Source organism: Diospyros lotus, chromosome 14, assembly GCF_014633365.1.
Source record: "Diospyros lotus cultivar Yz01 chromosome 14, ASM1463336v1, whole genome shotgun sequence".
Lineage (NCBI taxonomy): Eukaryota > Viridiplantae > Streptophyta > Magnoliopsida > Ericales > Ebenaceae > Diospyros > Diospyros lotus.
In genome coordinates, this window is record NC_068351.1 from 10,321,021 (window position 1) to 10,342,246 (window position 21,226).

The 21,226-nt window shown below is 37.4% G+C and overlaps 2 protein-coding genes and 2 non-coding genes across 5 annotated transcripts; 3 read left to right on the forward strand and 1 right to left on the reverse strand.

Moving 5' to 3' along the window:
- Positions 1–5,519: 5,519 nt before the first annotated feature.
- Positions 5,520–11,881, forward strand: LOC127790742 (tyrosine--tRNA ligase, chloroplastic/mitochondrial). Of its 2 annotated transcripts, XR_008020814.1 has the most exons (3): positions 5,520–7,300; positions 8,004–8,140; positions 11,522–11,881. XR_008020814.1 is itself a non-coding variant. In XM_052320394.1 (2 exons), exon 1 carries the CDS (start codon positions 5,696–5,698, stop codon positions 7,292–7,294), a length of 1,599 nt encoding a protein of 532 aa, XP_052176354.1. In that variant the 5' UTR covers positions 5,520–5,695; the 3' UTR covers positions 7,295–7,300; positions 8,004–8,384. The 2 variants fall into 2 exon arrangements, 1 of the variants encoding a protein (XP_052176354.1); XM_052320394.1 differs by lacking the exon at positions 11,522–11,881 and having other exon boundaries at positions 8,004–8,384.
- Positions 11,882–13,065: 1,184 nt separating this feature from the next.
- On the forward strand, positions 13,066–13,279 carry LOC127791288 (small nucleolar RNA U3). Its single transcript, XR_008020925.1, has one exon. It is a non-coding gene; the product is annotated as a small nucleolar RNA U3 (small nucleolar RNA).
- Positions 13,280–14,990: 1,711 nt separating this feature from the next.
- LOC127791286 (small nucleolar RNA U3) lies at positions 14,991–15,204 on the reverse strand. The gene has a single exon (XR_008020923.1). It is a non-coding gene; the product is annotated as a small nucleolar RNA U3 (small nucleolar RNA).
- Positions 15,205–17,343: 2,139 nt separating this feature from the next.
- On the forward strand, positions 17,344–19,771 carry LOC127790673 (protein EARLY RESPONSIVE TO DEHYDRATION 15). Its single transcript, XM_052320263.1, has 3 exons — positions 17,344–17,507; positions 18,793–19,174; positions 19,410–19,771. The coding sequence occupies exons 1-3, from the start codon at positions 17,352–17,354 to the stop codon at positions 19,559–19,561; spliced, it is 690 nt and encodes a 229-aa protein (XP_052176223.1). The 5' UTR covers positions 17,344–17,351; the 3' UTR covers positions 19,562–19,771.
- The last annotated feature ends 1,455 nt before the right edge of the window (positions 19,772–21,226 follow it).

The window sequence follows — 21,226 nt, forward strand, 5'->3', positions numbered from 1 at the left end:
TAATTCTCTACCCGTGTTTCGATAAGTCATTTGGCCTTATTATTTTATCATTTTGATATGTTATTGCTTGAAACATTTGCATTTGAGATCAAATCCACTTTTCAAGAGATAAAAATATTTGAAAGAACCTCTACGATATAGTTTCAAATGGCATAAATAACTTTAAAATATAAGTATTTCAAATAACTCATGATATTACTTTAAATTCACCCATCCAAACATAGCTTAAAATGCATTCGTGCTCTAACCCACAAAATCATGTATTTTAGATAACTACATAAATATACATACATATATATATATATACTCGTTTTCAAAGCAGTGTGAATTCTATTAATAAAAACTTGTCCTTTCTTATGAGACAGAGACAAAAATGAAATACAAAAAAAAACTTTATTGCTTGCCAAATATTGAAGGGCAAAGTTGTGATTTTGACATGAAAAATTCAGGGATGTTGTACGTTCACGAAGGTCTAGCTGGCTCGCCGGTGCATGTGAAAGTAGAAGATGAAAATGACAAAGAGGGCCCCCCCTCACATGTGCGCTCTCACATGGCCTTAACACTCAAAATGATTTGTGATTTTACTAAAAATGAATTTTAATAAAAATGTTACTTCAACACATAAATTTATTATAACATTTTTATATTAATAATATTTTTAAAAAAAAAAATCAAGACACCTTATCAACCTTTAAATATTGAAGAATGAGTCACAAAAATATAACACCAACAATAGAACCAGAGTTAAACTGGAGGAGGGAGTGAATTGGAACACCATGCATCCCTCTTGAAGAGCGTGAGAGAACTAGCTAGGTGGTGACAGTTTTGGTCATTATTTTCTGTGCAACTATATATTATTATATATAGATAGAGATATATGAGAACTCCCGTGACCAATATTTTTAAGCGACATGTGGGGTGGCTGCAGGCTGGAGGCTGGTTCCGTCTGTTGCTATCTTCTTCTGTCTGTAGCAAAAGGAAAGAGCCACGGTGGCATGGCCCATGGACCCTCCGGGGGTGGGGGGACGGGCAGACCTCGGGAAGGACCGCCGGGCTTTTGGTTGGTATTTCAGTTAGGGGACGTATTAGTTCGTTTGGTACAGGGGGTTATCGTGCTCGTGACTACTGCCAGCACCCAAGTGTCTTCACAAGAATGACACGTGGTTCATTGTTTAACAAACTTACTCTTTATACTACTATATATATTCGTAATTTCATAGATGGTTGGTGGTCCTTGCATATACACTCCTCACTTGTTTAGGCGCGTGGAGACCAATTTGAAATTTTTAGATGAAAAAATTTATCCAAGTTTTCTAAAAAAATATTAAATTTTTTATAAAAAATAAATAATACATATTTTTACATAAAAATATTTTGTCAAGATATTTTTAAGAGTATTAAGAAATAACGAAGATAAATTTATCTTACAATAATATAATTTTTATGAGTGACTCGTAAAATGTAACATCTAGGTATTTTAAAAAATAATTATAATTAATTTTTTTATTTGAGATAATTTATTAAAAATTTGTAGCATTGTGGAATTTAAAGGAGGACACTAAATTTTGAATAGGTAGTAATTGAATTTTTTTGGAATTTTCAGGATCTAAATATAAAGTTAGAATTTGAGAATTTCTTTAGTATAAAATTAATTATTACAAAAATTATAATTAAAAGGGTCTTGTATCCCAGTGGTTAGTTATATACAAGAGAGTTGATAGGTTTAGGATTCAATCCTTTGAGGGAGTAAAGCTGGATTTTGTTTTAAACAAGGCTGTCACTTAATATGTTATTATATTTTTTATCTACAAACACATCTTCTTAAAGATTGTCACGCAATATATTCTTTTATTCCTCTATTATAGACAATCTCCTTAATTCATGACATGTTGTTGCTCCACTTTCGCAAAATTTTCACCTTAAATCAAGTGTAGAAAAGTAAGACAAGTTAATAAATTAAAGGCAAGGTCAAGATTTCAAGAGGAAGACGTAGGACATGAGATAATTTTAATTATGGTTGAAAAGTGTGTAAAACTGGTTATAAAATGGTGAAGAGCAAGCGGAGGAGAAATTAGAAAAGAGAAGACGAGCGTGAATTTAAGAAGAAATTAAAAGAAAGAAAATAGTTAAAGTTGAGAAACAAAAGTAAGTGAGATGTATCTAGTATTATATAAATTTGGGTTTAGTAGTATTTATTTAAATAGCTCTTTTTATTTATTGTGTTTAATTTTCTTAGAGAAATTTTGAATAGTGATGTTGGTGATTCTAACGGGGAATTTGTTAAAAAATGTCATAGACATTATTGTGGTAAGAGTTAATATGTTATTTGTGCAAATTATATTACCATGACTTGCATATAATAATAAGGAAGTGTCTAGAGATAAGGTTATGAATTTTGAGGACATAATAGAGCTCGTGTTAAGATCTATAGAAATTCATATAGGCCATCAAGAGTCTTAAATGGATAAGGTGGACAGGTCTGCATGCATGTTTCACTTTATACTTTTTTATATTTGTCATGAGTTATAATTTGTTATGCATGTTTCACTTTATATTTTTTATATTTGTCATGAGTTATAATTTGTTATGCATGTTTCACTTTATACTTTTTTATATTTGTCATGAGTTATAATTTGTTATTTTTACATATAAAATTTATTGGGTCTTAAGACTCATCTCTTATCGCTAACTACATAAATGACTCAAACCCTAGTAAAGGAAAAATGGTGGTAGTGAATAGTTCTCAGGTGAATGTGGTTGACCAACCATAAAAAGACTTTTGTTGTACTACAAGTTTATACAAGTATTTTATTTTACTAATTTTGTATTAAATATGTGTGTGACAAATAAGAATTTAAGGTTAGAAATGAGACTTAGAGTAATTTTATGAAAATTAATTTTTATTGGGCTTCTATCTCTAAGTCCTTGTAAATGTTTAACCCAATCAAGAATTGAGAGCCTTTCGCTACCTATTTTTCCTTTGAAACTTGAGTTCTTGGTGGGTGAAGGCGGCAAAATCTAGTTCCCACTCAAGGCTTCTTAATTTGTTAGAGCATAAGCGACCTTCAAATTTGGCTAGTGATCGAGATTGTAACCATGGATTACGGTGGCACCTCAGATATGGGACGGGAGCACCACAAAAAAATATCAAAGATTTAAGAAAAAACAAATAATGGAAACAAGAAAAACAAGAGCCTATGATAATTGTTATTATTTTTCATTGAAAGTTTGTAATTGATAGATTTTTTTTAAGACTGTAATTGAGAGATTTATAATTAAAAATAAATTTATAGTCTTAAAATGTATGAAATATTTAAGAAGAAATGATAAAAAAAGATAAGAGAAAATAGAGAAGATAAAACATTGTAAATTGGTTGTGTTTCAAATTAATTGTTAAATTGGGTGTCCATATATTTGTTTAAAATTTGGATTAAAAGTTAAAAAAAATTTTGTGCTTAAATTATTCTTAATAAAATATTTATTATTAAAAAAATAAAAAATATATAAATTACAAAATTTTAAGGGCTTTGTAAATGCGGGCCTTAAACAGCCCCTTGGATGGCTCTATGTTCGAGAGGGTGAAACCGATTGCAGAGCCCAGGGATGGTTAAACTAGTAATCCAGTGAGGAAGAGGGGAGAGAGAGAGAGAGGGATGGCTTGAAACAACCCTATGGCCTGGCTAGAATGGGCTGGGCTAGTGTGCTGTGTCGGTCCAACTTTACTTTTCTTTTTTTAAAAAAAAATTGGACCTGTACCGGTCACAAGTTAATGTTGCATTACATTGCTCGTCTGTGCCTGTGATGTGATCCTACTACGCCCCCGTAGCTCATTGCATTTTTGTTAGCTATATGCATGGTTATAGAGCATATAGCAAAGACGATTTAGAGGTTTTTTTTTTTAATATAAAAATAATTATAATCATTGAACAAAGCATATTGCAAAGCGATTTAGAGGTTTGTTAACTATGATTTTAGTTACAAAAATATGAGAGTTCATGACGAATGTGTGTTGACTATGAAGAATTAAACAAAATTACAATAAAGGATAAGTTTCAAATTCTAATTATCAATTGATGAGTTATTGGATGAATTAAATGCGGCTAAATACTTTTTGAAATTAGACTTTCAATTTATTTATCCATTCACAAGATGACAACTTTTTGTGGTTGAATACTTTTAACTCATCGATCGATGAGTTACTGGATGAATTAAATGTTGTTGAATATTTTTTGAAATTAGACTTTCAATTCGTTTATCATCAAATAAAGGTTCATCCACAAGATGACAAGAAGATGGCTTTCCGTACTTATCAAAGGCATTATAACTATAAATTTTTGGTAATGCAATTTAGCCTTACCAACATTTCAATCTCCCGTGAATGAGATATTCAAAAGGTATTTAAGAAATTTTGTTCTTGTATTTTTTTTATCATATCCTTATTTATAGTAAAAATTAGATGGATCATGTGAAGCATTTGGAATTTGTTTTTTTGTCTATTTTACAAACTCATAAATTTTTTTTTTTTTATTTGAAGTGTCTGAGTTTTGCCCGACTAATCCTCAAGGACGAGTGATCTTCCCATGATGCACTCTCGAGTAAATATAGATATGAACACAATCTATACACATTCAGATTTAAACATTAAACGTAATTCATGTCAAATTTATCTTCTAATTTTAATATTATCTTTCAATTAAATATTATCTTTTAACAATAATTATATTTTTTAAATACTCACACAATAATTATGTTTTTGGCTGCAAAGGTGAATTCCCTCACCTTAAGGACTCTACATATTATTTCACGCACGTGAGAGAGGTAAATCACGGTACACAGCGATTCCTTAGACAGAAGACACAATATATAATACTCACAAGAAGCCACCCGATAGAAAAATAAACTCCTACCCTACAACAACCATAACTAGGACGCACTAAAATTTGATAGTTGAATACCAACCGTGCTATACAGCCGTGAAACAATAGTTATGTTTTTTAATCTCCCCCCCCCCCCCAGTAATCATGCGCGTAGAACTACAAAAACTTTTTTAAACTCCATATTTAACGTGCAAACGTGTCGACGTCTTCATTTTCTCAATCAAATCAAACTTTGAATTTGATACGTGGTAAAAATAATTAAAAGATAATACATATTGATAAATTTATTTATTTTTTAATAAGACATGCTTATATCATAAAGGCGTGTATGAATAGATGTTTTCGAGAACACCTCAGATGTGAAGTAGCAGTAAAAAAAAAAAAAAGGAGCATTTATTTATATGTTTCTGTATTTACCATGTGGTGGTTGATGGTAACAAAGTTTGTTAAGTAATCCTTGGAATTTTTTTTTATTAATTTATTATGTTTTAAAAAGCAATCAGGATTCAGGAGATGCCAACTAAATGGAAAGTATGCATCGGGATACCATACCACATTTCTTCTCTATCCGGATACCATGTTAGAAGGGACATAAATAAACTCTGAATAATTACTATTGCAAGTGCTAAACATAAGAATTAAAACGCTAGCTGGTGTGTGTGAGAAGTGGTTTTATATTAAAAAAAAAATAGACGAGAGTTTTTCATGTCTCCCCCTTTTGTATTATGCGGGGATTTGCATGATGCAATTTGCATCCAAGAGGATCATATCATACAGATAGTATAGATAGGGAGAAGAAGAAAGGAGGAAAATACAAGATGGCGGCTGCTTCCACTTCCAGGGCCTTGTTCCTTGGCTACAGCAGCACCAGCTGCTGCTGCTTCTGCCATGGCAATCCAAGACTGCTCTTTTCTTCTTCCTTTCTCCTCAAATTTCCCTTACTTTCCCCTGCTACTAATATCCGCACCTATCCGCCTCCCTCTTCCGCCTCCGGAGGCTTTACCACCAGCAGCTCCTTCTCCTCTATTTCTTCTTCTTCCTCCTTGAGGTGCGCTCAAGAAACCCTGTCCACCCAATTAGCTAAGGAACCCGAGCCCTTGCTCAGCCGCCGCCGCCGCCGCATCAATGTAGTCGAAACCCTGGAAGAAAGGGGCTTACTCGAATCCCTAACCAGCGACAATCTCCGGGTCGCCTGCTCCGACCCGGATCTCCCTCCCCTCCGGGTCTACTGCGGCTTCGACCCGACCGCCGAGAGCCTCCACCTGGGCAACCTCCTCGGAATCATCGTCCTCTCCTGGTTCCTCCGCTGCGGCCACAAGGTCGTCGCCCTGGTCGGCGGCGCCACCGCCCGCGTCGGCGACCCCTCCGGCAAGAGCTTGGAGCGCCCCGAACTCGACCCCGAAACCCTCCGCAAAAACACCGCCGGCATCGTGGAAACCCTACGCCGGATTCTTGGCCCAGACGATTCCTCCTTTGCGGTATTCAACAACTACGATTGGTGGAAGGACGTGAAACTGCTCGATTTCTTGAAGAAAGTGGGGCGGTTCGCGAGGGTAGGAACGATGATGGCGAAGGAGAGCGTGAGGAAGAGGCTGGAATCGGAGCAGGGAATGAGCTACACGGAGTTCACGTACCAGCTGCTTCAGGGATACGATTTCGTCCACCTGTTTGAGAAGGAAGGGGTGAATGTTCAGATTGGGGGAAGCGATCAGTGGGGCAACATCACCGCCGGGACCGACCTCATCCGCAAGATTGTTCAATCCGACGCCAGCGCCGCTGCGTACGGCTTGACGTTTCCGCTTCTGCTGAAGAGCGACGGCACCAAGTTCGGGAAATCGGAAGACGGCGCCGTCTGGCTCTCGCCCGCCATGTTGTCGCCGTACAAATTCTATCAGCATTTCTTCTCGGTGCCGGATTCAGACGTGGTCAGATTCCTGAAGACGCTGACATTCTTGAGCATGGGGGAGATAGCGACGGTGGAGAGGGAGATGCGGCGGCCTGATTACGTGCCAAATTCCGCTCAACGGCGGCTAGCGGAGGAGGTTACGCGCTTCGTCCACGGCGAGGATGGATTGGAGGAGGCGATCAAGGCTACTGAGGCGCTGAGGCCCGGCAATGCGGCGGTGGAGAGACTGGATTGGGAGACGATCGAGCGGATAGCGGGAGATATTCCGTCGTGTTCTCTGGATTACAGCCAGGTGTTGAATACATCCATTGTTGATCTTTCGGTTTCAACTGGTTTGATGCAGACGAAATCAGCTGCGCGGCGGCTGGTGAAGCAGGGGGGGCTGTATCTGAATAATGGCAGAGTTGATAGTGATGCGAAGAGGGTTGAGGCAGATGACATTGTTGATGGGAAGATTCTGCTGTTATCGGCTGGCAAGAAGAACAAGATTGTCGTGAGAATATCGTATTGATTTGAGGTCATCCCTGTTAATATTTTGTTGGAGCTCTTGTACATTTGATCATATCTCTATGAATTTTGGATTTACATGAATGTGTATAAAATTATAAATATGCATGTAGATATATAAATATACATAACTCTCATATACTGTGAAATTGCATATGAAAGTTCAAGGTAAATAGAAAAATGTATACATTATACTTGTCGTACCTCACATTTGAACTATTTTATAAAAAGATATCCATCCATAATCCACTTACGACATTATTTCTTTGTATCTACCACTTCAAGTTGTCATGTCTTGTTTAGGATGGCAACTGCTGTTAACTTTTATTGGAAGCTTGTGAATATGAATTGTGAAAACATAACTACTATCTAGAGTGATCTCTAACTGGCTGCTATGTCCCATTTCTCTCTTTGTCTATACTCTGCATCTCACACTCTGTTATCTCTCTGTGTGCATTGTGGTTGGGATCTTAGTGCATTATATACACAATTTGTGATTCAAAATCTATCTTGGTTATGCTACTGCTGAATGTATATGCCATCAGGATATGGTTTGTTGTGTTTGTTTATTTTATATATATACACTCATATTTACTCTCTCTTCTATTTAATATATATTTCCTTTATTACCCTATAAAATTTTTGGATATTTACATTTTCTTTTTAATGATTACTTAAAAAACTGTTAACATGGTTTATATCATTCTCTGTAGGATATTCACAAGCTTTGGTGCAAGGTTGAGCTGAGATCATGAGATGAAAATGAGATGAAAATGAGAAGAAAGTGCAGGCTTTGGTGGCCAAACCATTTCTTGTCTGCTGAACCTGCATCCTCATTTTTCTTGTTTGGGTGATGTGTTTTGTCCTTGCCTTCTTCTTTGGATGTCATAGTTTCCTTTGCATGTGATGAAGTTTCACTTTCTTCATCCAATCTGGTGTTCAGGTAGGTATAAGCTATATGGACCAGAGTTGAATCTTAAATTTAGCCAATTTTAGGATGTAACTAATCCTGCATGCTTATCATTGTAAAACCACACTTATTCAACTTGTACATGAAAAATGTGAACTAAATTGAAGTTAATTTGTTCTTTGAATGAGGTGGTGCCAAGTTGCAAAAATTGATGATTATTGTGGAAATAACCGTTTTGAATGGAAAATAGTGTGCCAGAATGGCTGTAGCGGGGGGATGTGATACTATGTCTAGTTGCACAAGAATGGCGTTCTATCAGTTTTGTTTTTTGTTATAATGTGGGTACTTCTTGCCAAATGAGTATGTGTGCACAACCTAGTGCTTATTTTGTATTTGGGTTAAATTTAAAATCTTAATTATTTTGGTAGTACTAGTACATCTTAAAACGTTTTGATCAGGGGGGCTCTATCTATAAACCTAGCTGTTCATGGTCCCCTCTCATATGGTGGGACATACTCACTTGCCTAATTGTGTAACCTCACAAAGAGAGGAAAATATGTTAGCATACTTTTGACACCAAAAAAATAAAAAAGAAACATGAAAGGTGGTAATCGAACATCAACGGACATTTCCAAGAGCTGATTTGTCCTTTCTCAGGTCATCATGTTAGGCACAAACAATTATAGACATTTGGGAGTTATTGGCCACATGTGAAATCATGTCCTCTATTAATTTTTCTGCGTACCTAGGTAAAATTACTTTTCAAGCACTTGGAGTTATCACCTGTCTATTTAGTATCTAGTGATTACATAAGACTATATGGAGTGGTGATTATTAACCCTCTTCTGTAGAATTTTGAATTTTGGACTTGTTGATCCAAAATCTTCACCAGTTGCTCCAGATATGTCAGGTCTTCTCCTCTGGTGTATGCGCAAATTAATTTTTTTCTTATTTCGTTATAAGAATAGTTGGAGAAGTTCTGTCTTGACAAATAGATTTCCAGGACAGCCTGATGTTGAGCAAAAATTAGAAAAGAGAAATTGTTGCAATCATCTTGTATGCTAATGGTACAGGTGCCTTTTAGTACCAGGCAGGGTATTCCTTTATCGTGCTTTTGGTATAAATTTCTGGTTAGGGTGCTTATTAAATTGAATTTGAAAGCCCAGTCCTTATATAATTTCATGTATTTCTTTGCTTTTACAATAGAATTGAAGTATGCCTTTTTTTTTTTTTTTTTTTTGCCAAATAAAAATGCCGTACAAAGAACTAGCAGGAGAGATAAAATCATCAACAATAGGTCTATCCCTTTCAGGATCCAGAGAACAAAAGGGATCCTCGACACTCAAATTCTGACCAAAATTATTAGCTCGATCTACAGATATTCAGCAATACTACAAGGGACTTCTGGAGGCTGCCATGTAGATAAAATATTGGAAGTTCTCACCCGAGCATCCAAGTTGTGAGCCACTGAATTAGCAGACCTGTTCATGTGGCACTAATTCTCCATTAATTGGTGCATTGAGTTCCATGTGGCAAATTAAGGCATTAGAACCATTGGCCTAGGGGAATGCCGTGAGCTAACCCTAACCTAAGGAGGTAGCTGGCAATAGGCTTGGCTGCCTTTCAGAATGAATTAGCTCAGTCAAAGGAATAGGTGGAATGCCTTATCCAAGGCCTAGGCTATGAAGATGAACATCACCAATCCTTTGAAATATGATCTCACCTTTGTTTATATGTTGGACCAGGGGCCAAGGTTTATGACCCTCAAAAGATTGGTGGACCTTGGGCTAAGGGGTTCTCTTCATGTTTCAATTTTTAGTTTTGTGTTTTGAATGTTTGTTTCAAGATTGCTGAAAACACATTCTTTTTTGTCTGTAGTGTTTTCCGCGTTTTGGAAATTTTGAGCGTGTTTGTGATGAAAACAGCCAAAATGACTTTTTTTTTGTTTTGAGTTTTCTTTACAAATTTTTATTTCTTGTTTTCGAAAATGCGTTTTTGAAAATATAAAAGTAAACACGTTTTCATTGTTTTGGAAAATTGAAAATGGCCTAAAAACAGCAAAGAGAACAAGGCTTAAGTTTCTTATCCTCAAATGACTTATTGGGTGGAGATAAGAATAAATCTTATTTTTTGCCAAGGCAATTAATTGGCCCTTTCCCTCCTACATGAGTTTGTTCATCTCTCAATGCTATAAGAAACTAGAGGATCTAAGTACTCAATTTTGTTAGGACTTTCAAATATAGAAGAGTATTGTACCATAACACACACACATACTTGCATAGTATTCTACTATTCTTCATACGTGTATTGTGTTCATGATTAGCAATTGTACCAAAAGGGAGTTTATGTGCTAATTTTGTATAGAATTTATTTGCTGCAGAAATTTGATCCTTTTCTGAAAATTTTATGGACAGTGATATCTTAGCGCTGGCTGGGTGATTCAGATCACCTAGCGGGCTATAAAATGATTATCCTAATTATAGCAATGAGGGTCTTAGTAGGTTGTGGAGTGTCACAACCCATGGATATATTAGGAATTGTCTAATACATGTATTTTCCTTTGTTGTACTTTTCTGCATTGCTGATTTGTACGTTTACCTAGAAAGCCTATAAATAGGCTGTAACCTAGAGAATTAGTGATTCTGATATGATAATTGAATTCTTATTTCTCTGTCAACTCTGTTCTCTCTCTCGTTCCCTTCTGATTTCCCCCCCCCCCCCCCCCCCCCCTCTCTCTCTCTCTCTCTCTCTCTCCATTTTCTCTCTAATTCTCAAGTTCTACCCTAAATAGCCACTGTCATGGAGTTGTTAATACATATAATCTGCACAGCTGTACTTGCATACATGCATTCATATGCAAAACTAATCACATTCAAATAAGTGACTAAATTAATTGGCAGCTATATTTCAGGAAAAGTTGTTTGGCCTCACTGCTGACTAATGTATTCGCTGTTGTTTCTGGGTCATTTGTCATCAACACTGAGTTTTCACAGGGAAAAGGTTGAGTTTTATTTATTTATTTATTTTTAAGAACCAAGCAACACTTGCTCTGGTGGTTTAGATATTAGTCTTTTTTTTATGACAGTTAGAACTAACATGCTATTAATTCATTGAGATGTCATGGTCAGTGTTAGGCACTTATCCTTCTTCCAAATTGGCAAGGATTTTTTAGGGACAAGAAATGAAGTCTCATTTGGCTTTGGAGAAGCATATTAAGCCATTAGTTTTATTCTTTTTCTTGTTCTCCCTTATTTAATTATGCTTTTGTTTCCCCCTTTCTTCTACTTTTCCTTTCTGCGTCTTCGGTTTTGTTGGTGGCAGTATTCCAGGGCTTTTGCATGAGGTTTATGAATTGCTACACAATCAGTTTGGGGCATGGATTTTTAGTGAGAAAGTAAAGGAAAATAAGATGTTTTCTCGTGTTCCGAAGGGAAAAGAAAAATCACTCAGGGGAACCCACTCTTTTCTCTTGACTCTTGCTTGCTCATTTAGTTGCTCTGGAAGAAGAAATAAGATTCACCAGAATATGTAGTATTTGTGTTTTTTAAGATAAGTTGGAGTTGGAGAAATTGTAATTATTTGAGAATTGATTTGATTGTTGTAAAATAAACCATATTAAGTAGAATCATGTAGTTTATAGAAGAGCTCCTGCTGAAGTGAGGGCGTGCTGTCCGCAGTCCTCGATTCATCTGCTTTCTTTATATATATATATATATATATATATACACACACACACACACACACACACACACTGAGCCAGCCTCTTTAAACTATATTTCTGATGTGGGACTTGGCTTTTTAGCTCTTGATGATTGGAGGCTATTTCCCTCATTCAATTCGCGTAGTTGAAACAATGTACACTAGAGCAGCAGCAGCGTAATCCTTGTGTAAATAGTAAATATATGCAGCATACTCATGTGGTGGTGGTGGTGGTACCCTTCTTTTTCAACTTTCTGCTTGGCTGCGAGTAATCTGTGCTATCTTTATACCATTTTACAGATTACTATGTGTTTGTTTTTATTTCAATGGGTAATTAATGCGATCTACCTATCTATCTATCTATCAGTAGTATGCTTTTTGATTAATGATGGTATGCTTTTTATAAAATAATTTTTTCACGTACACTTCTCTCATGCATAAGAAGAGAGTTTGTCAGACTTTTAAGGTACAGTATAAATGATTAGATCACAATAAGTTATAATTTGTATCAATAGATTGTAGATTTGTGATTTATCTCATTTATCAAAATCAAAAGTATAAATTGTGGAAGTCCACACAAGAACAAAAATCCCAAAAAGAGTGTGTGTGCATCTATAGTTCAGTAGTCATAATAATTTTCAATTGGGAACATCATTGGAAATGGATAGATGTAAAATACATTAGCAGACTAAAAGCAACTATTATACTATGTCATGCCATTTAGTGTGCCCTCTCCTTTTTCATGCGTGAAATAAATTGATGCTGTATCGGGGACGATATATATGTATATATGCATAAAATTGAAGCATCCTATTGCTCGTAATGCAATATTATGCAATAAATTCAAATCGAGTTTTGAACCACCTGCAACATAAAATTCCCCCTCTCTCTATGAGATGCCCTCGAAGTCTAGTAAGATTAGATCAAACAATTTGTCACCTGGAATATTTTGGAATAGCCCCAAGGAAATTTTAATAATAAATTTTCTATTAGCCTAGTTGCTCATGATTTTTTATTTTTTCTGCATATTTTTGTATTTGCGAATGATGAGCGGGCCCAATGAAAAAGATAAGAGTTAGCCTCCAGCAATAAGAAGCTGCGTCCCACATCGAAAGATAAACTGAAAAACGCGCAGTATATATAAAGGAACCACAAGACAATAGGTCACGACCTTACTTGAACAGGATCTGTTCTATAGGCTCGTGCCTCTGTGTCCTTGAGTTCTAAGGAGACAGGAACCTAAGTCTGGTGGATGATCTATGGCCGCATGACCAGAGCGTGATTAACGGTGCCGGCAGCGTCACAGCCGTCGGAGCTGTAGAGGATCGTTCTCGGCCAGCTTCGCCTGGCTGGGATGGTCTTGCGGTGGTCTGACAGACCCTAATATTTTTATGCGCAAAACTCTTTTTCCACAGTTTTGTCAGAAACCAACCAGGCCCGAGCATCAACGTCACGATTCTTTTGGTCAGTTGAATGCCGGGTTTAGGGTTTGGGAAAGGACCATGCAGTATAAGCATTTTATAGGTTATATCACGAGTTATACAATGCATTATAAATTAAAAAAATATTTTTAACACTTTAGTATCTTAAATACATGGTATTTTATTCATGTACTTCACCATTTTATGTCGTTTTATCGCTTCATTTCATAATTTTAGATGAGAGATATTTTAGACATTTTAATTACATGATGTAGTCCATGAAATACTAATAGCATTTTTCTTTGAAAAATTTTATTCATAGCCACTGTTTTTCCTATTGGCAGCCATTAAAATTTCATATTTTTTTCTAGTGATGTGATAACTCTTTACAGCTAAATTTTTTTTCAAAAATACCCTCTTTTATCACACATATGAAATACATCAACAAATGAAATCCCCAACCGGTGTTTGCCGGTCGACTATGTGGGTGAGGGTGTAGGCCGCCTCCATCGCGATCGTTGGTAACCATCGCTATCATGACAGATATATATATATATATATACAGGAAACGACAGTCATGGGGTAGCCATAGCCATCAGTGGAGCCGACCTTCAAGGCCCCCCGTGTGTGTATATATACATATATTTATGTTTGTGTATATATGTGTTCTTCTATTCTTATATTTTTATCTATTTTTTCATTTTCGATCGCATCGGATCTAGTGTTTTTTGTTATATTGTCTTCGTTATGAATGGGTGGTTGCATATGATCGACAAGTAATTGATTGAGGGAGATAGTGACTGTAAGAGTAAAAATGAAATTTTAAAAAAGGATATTTTAGGTATATTAAAATATGATTGTAAAGATAAAAAAAAAAAAAGGCGATGAATAAAATTTTCCTTAGGTTTTTGGATTGTCTGCAAACGAATTAGTTTCAAAATATGTTGACGAATTGTAGGTATTTTTGGACACAACGAGAGTTAGCTAAAATTCTTCAAGTACCATTGACGTTAGGCAACAAAAGATATAGATTGAATCCTTATCAATTGTTATCTGTGAATTGGCAACAATGATGTGTCTTTCTTTCTCCTTTTCCTTTTACTTTGAAATAATGTGAATTGAATGTTTCCTTCTACTTTCTCACGGAAAAATCATGTACCCACCCAACAGAGTAATAAAGCAATTAATAAATCTGATACGATGGCCTTGGAAATACCATCACCACCACCAACAAACATAAAACAAAACCCTCTACGCAGACAAATAACACAATAGAAGAACGAAGGCAAAGGAAAGCATAATTAAATAAGGGAGAAGTAGAAGAAGAATAAAACTGGTGTCCTAATATGTTTCTTGAGAGCCAAAATAAGATTTTATAATTAATTTATTATCCCTAACAAAAACTTACGAACCTGAAGGAAGGATCGATACCTAACAAATTCCCTTCGCTAAGCCAAAATTTTAGCGAGGGGAACGATCAAAGATGTTCCAACGTAACTTATCATCCTTAAAATCGCTCGCGACCCAAATTGCGAATGCAAAATTTCTCATTTTTATTGGCAATCTTGTTATTTGCAGCAACCCTCGCCATCCCTTCTCACAACGATCACCGCTATAAACTGATTTTTTTTGACAAAATTGCAGATAAAAAAACAGAGTAAAAAGGATGGGGTCTGTCAGACCGCCGCGAGACCATCCCAGCCAGGCAAAGCCGGCCGAGAACGATCCTCTACAGTTCCGACGGCTATGACGCCGCTGGCACCGTTAATCACGCTCTGGTCACGCGGCCATAGATCATCCACCAGACTTAGGTTCCTGTCTCCTTAGAACTCAAGGACACAGAGGTACGAGCCTATAGAACAGATCCTGTTCAAGTAAGGTCGTGACCGCTAACGTCCTGGTTCCTTTCTATATACTGGGCGTCATTTAGTTTTCTTTCGATGTGGGACGCGGCTTCTTATTGCTGGAGGCCGATTCTATCTTTTTCATTGGAGCCTGAAATATGCAGCAAAAATAAAAAAAATCATGAGTAACTCGGCTATTACAACATTTATTATTAAAATTTCCTTGGGGCTATTCTAAAATTTTTCAGGCGACAAATTGATTAATCTAAGCCTTCTTATCTGTGAATTGGCTACATTGAGGTGTCTTGCTTATTGGTTCATTTCTGTCATTGTTTGAAATAATGTGAAAGAAGGATCATTACAATGTTTTCAACATTTTCTTGATTTTTTTTTTAACTTTTAATAAAAAGAGTCTGTTTAATTTCAATCAATACTTTTCAGGATTGTTTAAGTAAATACCAACAGACTTTTAGAAATCCATTAGTTATATATTGTAACGGTAATTGTTAAGTGTATAAGGTGTCTATCGATTCCGTTTAAATTCTTATAACTCTCGCCCTCTATTGTTTATAAATAGAGGGCTGGGATGGTCTCATTCTAACTATTGATTTTCATTCTATCTTAAGAAAAAAAAGTATATGATGTATATATGAAAAAAAAAAATTGTGTTAAAACTTTGTAATCTCTAATTAAGACAACTTGTATATAAGACTATGAGAGGGTGCAATGCATGTAATTTTTTTTTCTTACTTTTCAAGATAGTAAAGCCAAGACACTTAACATATGATCTCTTAAAATAGGAGATTTAAAACAGGATAAATCTTTCTGCGTCCCATGTGTGTTTGAGTTTTGTGTTGTTTTCTTATTTCTTAAATTATGTCTTATTTTGTGTGAGTGAGTGTGTAATACTTGAGGAATATCTTAAAGTGTGTAAAAGCAGGAATTGTGGTAACTCACTTACATTAAATTTAAAACGTGATCTAAATTTGTTTAAGATGATTACGCTTTAAATCCTAAATCTTAAAAGGGATCATCTTAAATATTGAACTAATCATTCATTAAACTTCAATGGTTGTTGGCTTTCATAACTTTGGAGAAAATGAAGAGAAGGGAGACCACACATGAGAATAAATAGGCAAATCAACCACTCTCGAATTCCACCATGGATTGCTTGGGCAAGACCTCATGGTGTTTTTCTTTCTTTAATTTTTAACTAAACGTTTATTCTAAAAGCACGAGAATTAAGCAGGTTTAGTTTCATTGGAGATCAATTTGCAGCTTATATATATATATATATATTACAAATTTTATTTTTTATACACTTTTAAATATATATTTGTTATAACTGAAATAATCTTTTAAAGTATTTCATATAATTAAATCATTATATATACTTATCAAATCTATTTTTGTAATATAGAAAATATATTAAAGGAGAAAAAAAAGAAAGAAAAAGCAAGCTAAAATAATTACTATGTGATATTAATCATTGTCTTTAGTGTAAAGATAAGATATATTCAATACAACTACTTAGCATCACCCATGTTTATTTGATGCCTTTTTAACTTTCAAAAAAGTTGTGTCATTCCAACAAAATATAAGGGTGCCAACTGCATTTTTCTAAGTCTAAAAGGTGTCAATCATAAATATCCCTTGAATTTTCAAAAATGGGTTGACGTTTACGTAAATGGAGAGATCAGAGAGCAAAGTAAAATATAATAAACCAATAAATAACACACATGATTTAAACTTGAGCAATTCTCACACAGATTATGGGGGGGGCGGGGTATGCCACCTCAGCACAATCATTATCACAAAAAAACAAATTAAAATTATTGAAGTTAATTTTTCGTATATTGTATGGTCAATCATATCGCAGCTTACCTCACCGGCCAACAAGCCATGTGGAAATAAGCGCATTACCGGGAAATGATCGAGACCCTAGCCTGGGCCCACAGAAAAGGAAAAGTCGATCACACCAACCAATCTTGGCCGTCTGATCAAATGAAAAGACATTCTGGTCCGTTGATAAAGAAGTCTTCTTTCTACCATGGGCCCACGGCGTCGTATCACGCGGAAGTGGTGGGCCCCACCTCACCCAACGCGCTTTCGGCCCTGCTATATTGACCGACTACCGGCTGCTGACCGGAAAAAACCCGAGCCAGACCACAGCTGGCTCATCGACCAATGGCCTTGGTTCGGACCCTTCCGAACCTCAGGTTTGCTACCAGAGGCATCAAGGCTCACCACATCTTTCTATATATAAGGCCATGGTTAGGGACCGTATGGTCTGATCATCTTTCAGATATTTTTCTTCGTCTCTTTGGTTTTACTCTTCCACAGGTACGGTAATCGTTATCTCTTGCTGTATAGTTGTATTACTCTCGATTGATTTAAACCAATCCATGATCTGTGAATCGGTTTGGCTCTCGATCTCTGATCCTGATAAGGTTCGAAATATGATATGGACACGATTCTTGATTTTGAAAAGGATTGATCGGATCTGACTGACTGAAATTTTTAGGGTTTTGATTTGCTACTATTGATGTGTACTCGGATTAGGTTCTATTCGATATTGATTCAAATTATGGTAGATCTCCGTCGACTATGTTTCGGTTGCTTTGTTTCCATTTGCAGACTATTTATTTAATATAGATGTGCATCTGTATATATTATGTTCCCCTGCGCATTCGAGTTTATATATGTTTTATTGGTATGCTCACGTTGGTGTAACTTGATCTTGTGAATATTGGTGCAAAGTTTCGGTTTTTATGGATACTTTTCTGCTTTCTGAAGATATCCCTTTTAACGTGGTGTTTATTAGTAGTTTTCTCACTCAACCTGGGGTTTGATTTTATTGTTGTTTGACATGCTGGATGTGGAAGTGCCCTGTTTATTCTATGCGATTATAAAATAAAGTGAGAAGTATTCTCCAGTGCTTCTTGGCATTTCACTGCATTTTGGTAAATATTTCTTTGTCAAAAAGTCGTCTACTTCTATGTGATTTCTGAATCTGATGCCAGTATTCTTTAATCCTTTTAATATTTATGAAGAAATAAATAACACAATTTTACATAATTATGTCCAAGTTAGATAAACATTTGTATCAATATTACGCGTGTGCATATTTCTTATACTTCTGCAATGGGTTATCTTGCTGGTAATCCACCGGTCCAACTTGTCTGTTAAGGCACTGAAATATCTGATTGGCGTGGCCTCTGATTTTTACCTATTGACTGTTGAACAAAACCACGCTGTCTGGAAACTAAAGCAGCTGAAATATCTTTTCTAGACTTTATGATTATTGGCCCGTGACAGTTAGTTAATTGACCAACAAGGGGAAGTTAAATAAAACCTACTGGGTTTAGACCAAGATAACAACTCCTATCTCCCTGTGGTGGAATGGATTTTTAACCATTTAATCTATAGGTGAGCAATTACATTAGAATCATGCTGTGTCTATTATAGGCGTGGTAGGAGAACTTGAGATATCTTCTTGAATACTGCCCACGTATACATGATCCATAGCATGTGCAATCAGATGTGCTTGCTAAGGTTAAGGTGGTGTGCATTTTATCTTATTTCCCTGTTTTTGTTTATATTTGCTAACATATGTGCACGTTTGCAGTTAAATTTGGGTTACAATCAAAGACGTGTCTTGAAGTGGTTGAAAGGAAGGATGGCATTAGTTTCTGGAGGCAGGTCTACATTGAACCCAAATGCACCTCTCTTTATCCCTGCTGCCGTTCGCCAAGTGGAGGATTTCTCACCTGAGTGGTGGGAACTTATAACAACTGCAGCGTGGTTCCGTGATTATTGGCTTAACCAGCACCCGGGTGAGGATTTTTTTGGAAATGATGATGATGGATACAGCAGTGATGTTGTTGATCTATTGCCAGACACAATTGATCTTGATATGGAAGCACAATTAGAAGAATTCATCCAGTCATCTGGAATTGGAGAGACAAACGTATCCTCTATTTCTGTACTGAAAGGAGCACCTGAAATTGGTGAGGAACATTATTGCTTTTGCTATAATTATCACGCAATTGTTACTTAACAACTTACTAGCTGTGTTGTTATACATATATTAACAAATAAGAAAGATGAGACCAATGCAGCAACTTCCATTAGATCTCATAATCATACTGGAATCTTTGGAGTTTCAGGGTTTCAAGTGTGGCATATTACCCAGTATAAACGAAGTAGTTTATGGAGGCTTATTATTTGAAAATCTTCTTGCAGGTTCTGTAGACGCGTTGATGAGGAGCCTGAGTTTGTCAAAATCTTCGAAAGAAAGGAGTCCCAAGTCTATGGAGGCAGCAAAGTATTGGGAGAAGCCAGCAAAGCATGTTAGCCCAAAATGCAGCCCCCGTTCTATCCAGCAGCCCCGTTGAGTGCTATGCTATTAATCGGCCAAGTCAACCCAACAAAGTACTTAGTAGCCCCGCTTTGTAATTCCTGTATAGAGCAAGGTCTCAACTGTTGTATTTAGCCTTGTTCATTCTCGTCGTGTCTTTACTTTCTACTCGGTTGACAAGTTTAACAAAAATGTAAAAGAAAAAAAGTGTAGAATTTGAATGAAGAAAGAAAGCTTGTTTAGTTCCCATCAATTGTAACCCTGACCCTTGGCTCTTGGCTCTTGGCCCTTGGCCTGACTGATCTTCTTTGCCAGTCTTGTCGCTTTTTTGTCGGCCTCTACCCCAAGTAATCAGGAGTCAATCTGGATTTGGCAATCTGAAAAATAGTTATCAGATTTGAGTTCGATCGAACTCGAAGCTTTAGAGGAAGAAGTGTACCGGCCGGCCCAAATTTAGCTAAATTAAATTTTAAATAATGATTTATTTGCCAGACGGGCGTTAGAATGTTTTTTCACGTTTATTAATGGCTACGGCATGGGTGAGCGACTGAATAACCTTGTTTGGCCAACTTGGGGGAGTTTCATTTTAGGATATTGCCATTTGTGTATTCAGCGGTACACCTTCGGTTACGGAAAGAATTTAATTTTTTTTTAAATATTTTTTCTTTGCAAGGCCCAATACAATGCCTCCCACCTAGAGATGGCAAACGGGCCGGCCCGGCCCGGCCTGCCACCATGTGGCCCGCGGGCCAAGAGGGCCGGGCCAAATCGACCCGCTTAAAAATGGGCCAGCAGATTGTTGGCCCTACACGGGCCAAACGGGCCCGCCCAAATATTTTTTTTTTATACCATTTTTGGCCCAGAGGCAGGCGGGGTGAGCGAAAGAGGGCGAGGGGCGAGACTGAGAGCGAGGGGCACGGGCGACAAAGGGCGACTGAGGGGCGAGGGCGGCGAGCAAGGGTGAGAGCGAGGGGCGCGAGCCAGGGCGAGAGCGAGGGGCGCGGGCGCGGGCGAGACGAGGGCGACGGCGAGCAAGGGCAAGAGCGAGGGCGAGGGCGAGGGCGAGGGGCGCAGGCGAGGGCGAGGGTGAGGGCGAGGGCAAGACAGAGGGCGACAGAGGGCGAGGGCGAGGCAGAGGGTGAGGGCAAGGGCGAGAGGCGAGGCTGAGAGGGGGGTTTGTGGCCGATTAGTGGGCCAAGCGGGCCTGGCCAAATCGGCCTGGCCTTAAATGGGCCAGCAAAATGCTGGCCCTAGCCCGGTCCCGAGCCGGGCCCCAACAGGCCAGCCCGTTGGGCCGAGCCCATTTTGCCATCTCTATTCCCACCCAATGTTAGCTCGCTCTCTCACTCTCACACACACACACGATCATCTCTCTCTCTTCATATTGTCTCTCATCACTCTCGTCGATCAAAAAATATCTCTCACAATTGTCTCTCTCTCTCACTACTTGCCTTTACTCGTTAGTCACATCGCAGTCGCCCCCACTCGCTCGTCGCAAAACTCGTCACCTCCGTCAGTCACACCGCCATCACCCTTACTTGTCGACCATGAAATTCGTCATCGCCACTCGTCGCACTGCCCAAAAAACCATAAATCTCCAAAACGAAACCCACAACTTTTGAGGCCTTGAGAGAGATTGGGAAACCACTGGCCAACCACTGCACCCACCATCGATAGTCGCACCTACCGTCACCCCCACCCG

Excerpts from the sequence above, each read along its gene's own strand:
- LOC127790742 (XM_052320394.1), top strand. The coding sequence starts at position 5,696 with ATGGCGGCTGCTTCCACTTCCAGGGCCTTGTTCCTTGGCTACAGCAGC.
- LOC127790673 (XM_052320263.1), top strand. The coding sequence starts at position 17,352 with ATGGCCTTGGTTCGGACCCTTCCGAACCTCAGGTTTGCTACCAGAGGC. Across the intron at positions 17,508-18,792 it reads TTGGTTTTACTCTTCCACAG|TTAAATTTGGGTTACAATCA; the intron begins GTACGGTAATCG and ends GCACGTTTGCAG. Across the intron at positions 19,175-19,409 it reads GAAAGGAGCACCTGAAATTG|GTTCTGTAGACGCGTTGATG; the intron begins GTGAGGAACATT and ends ATCTTCTTGCAG.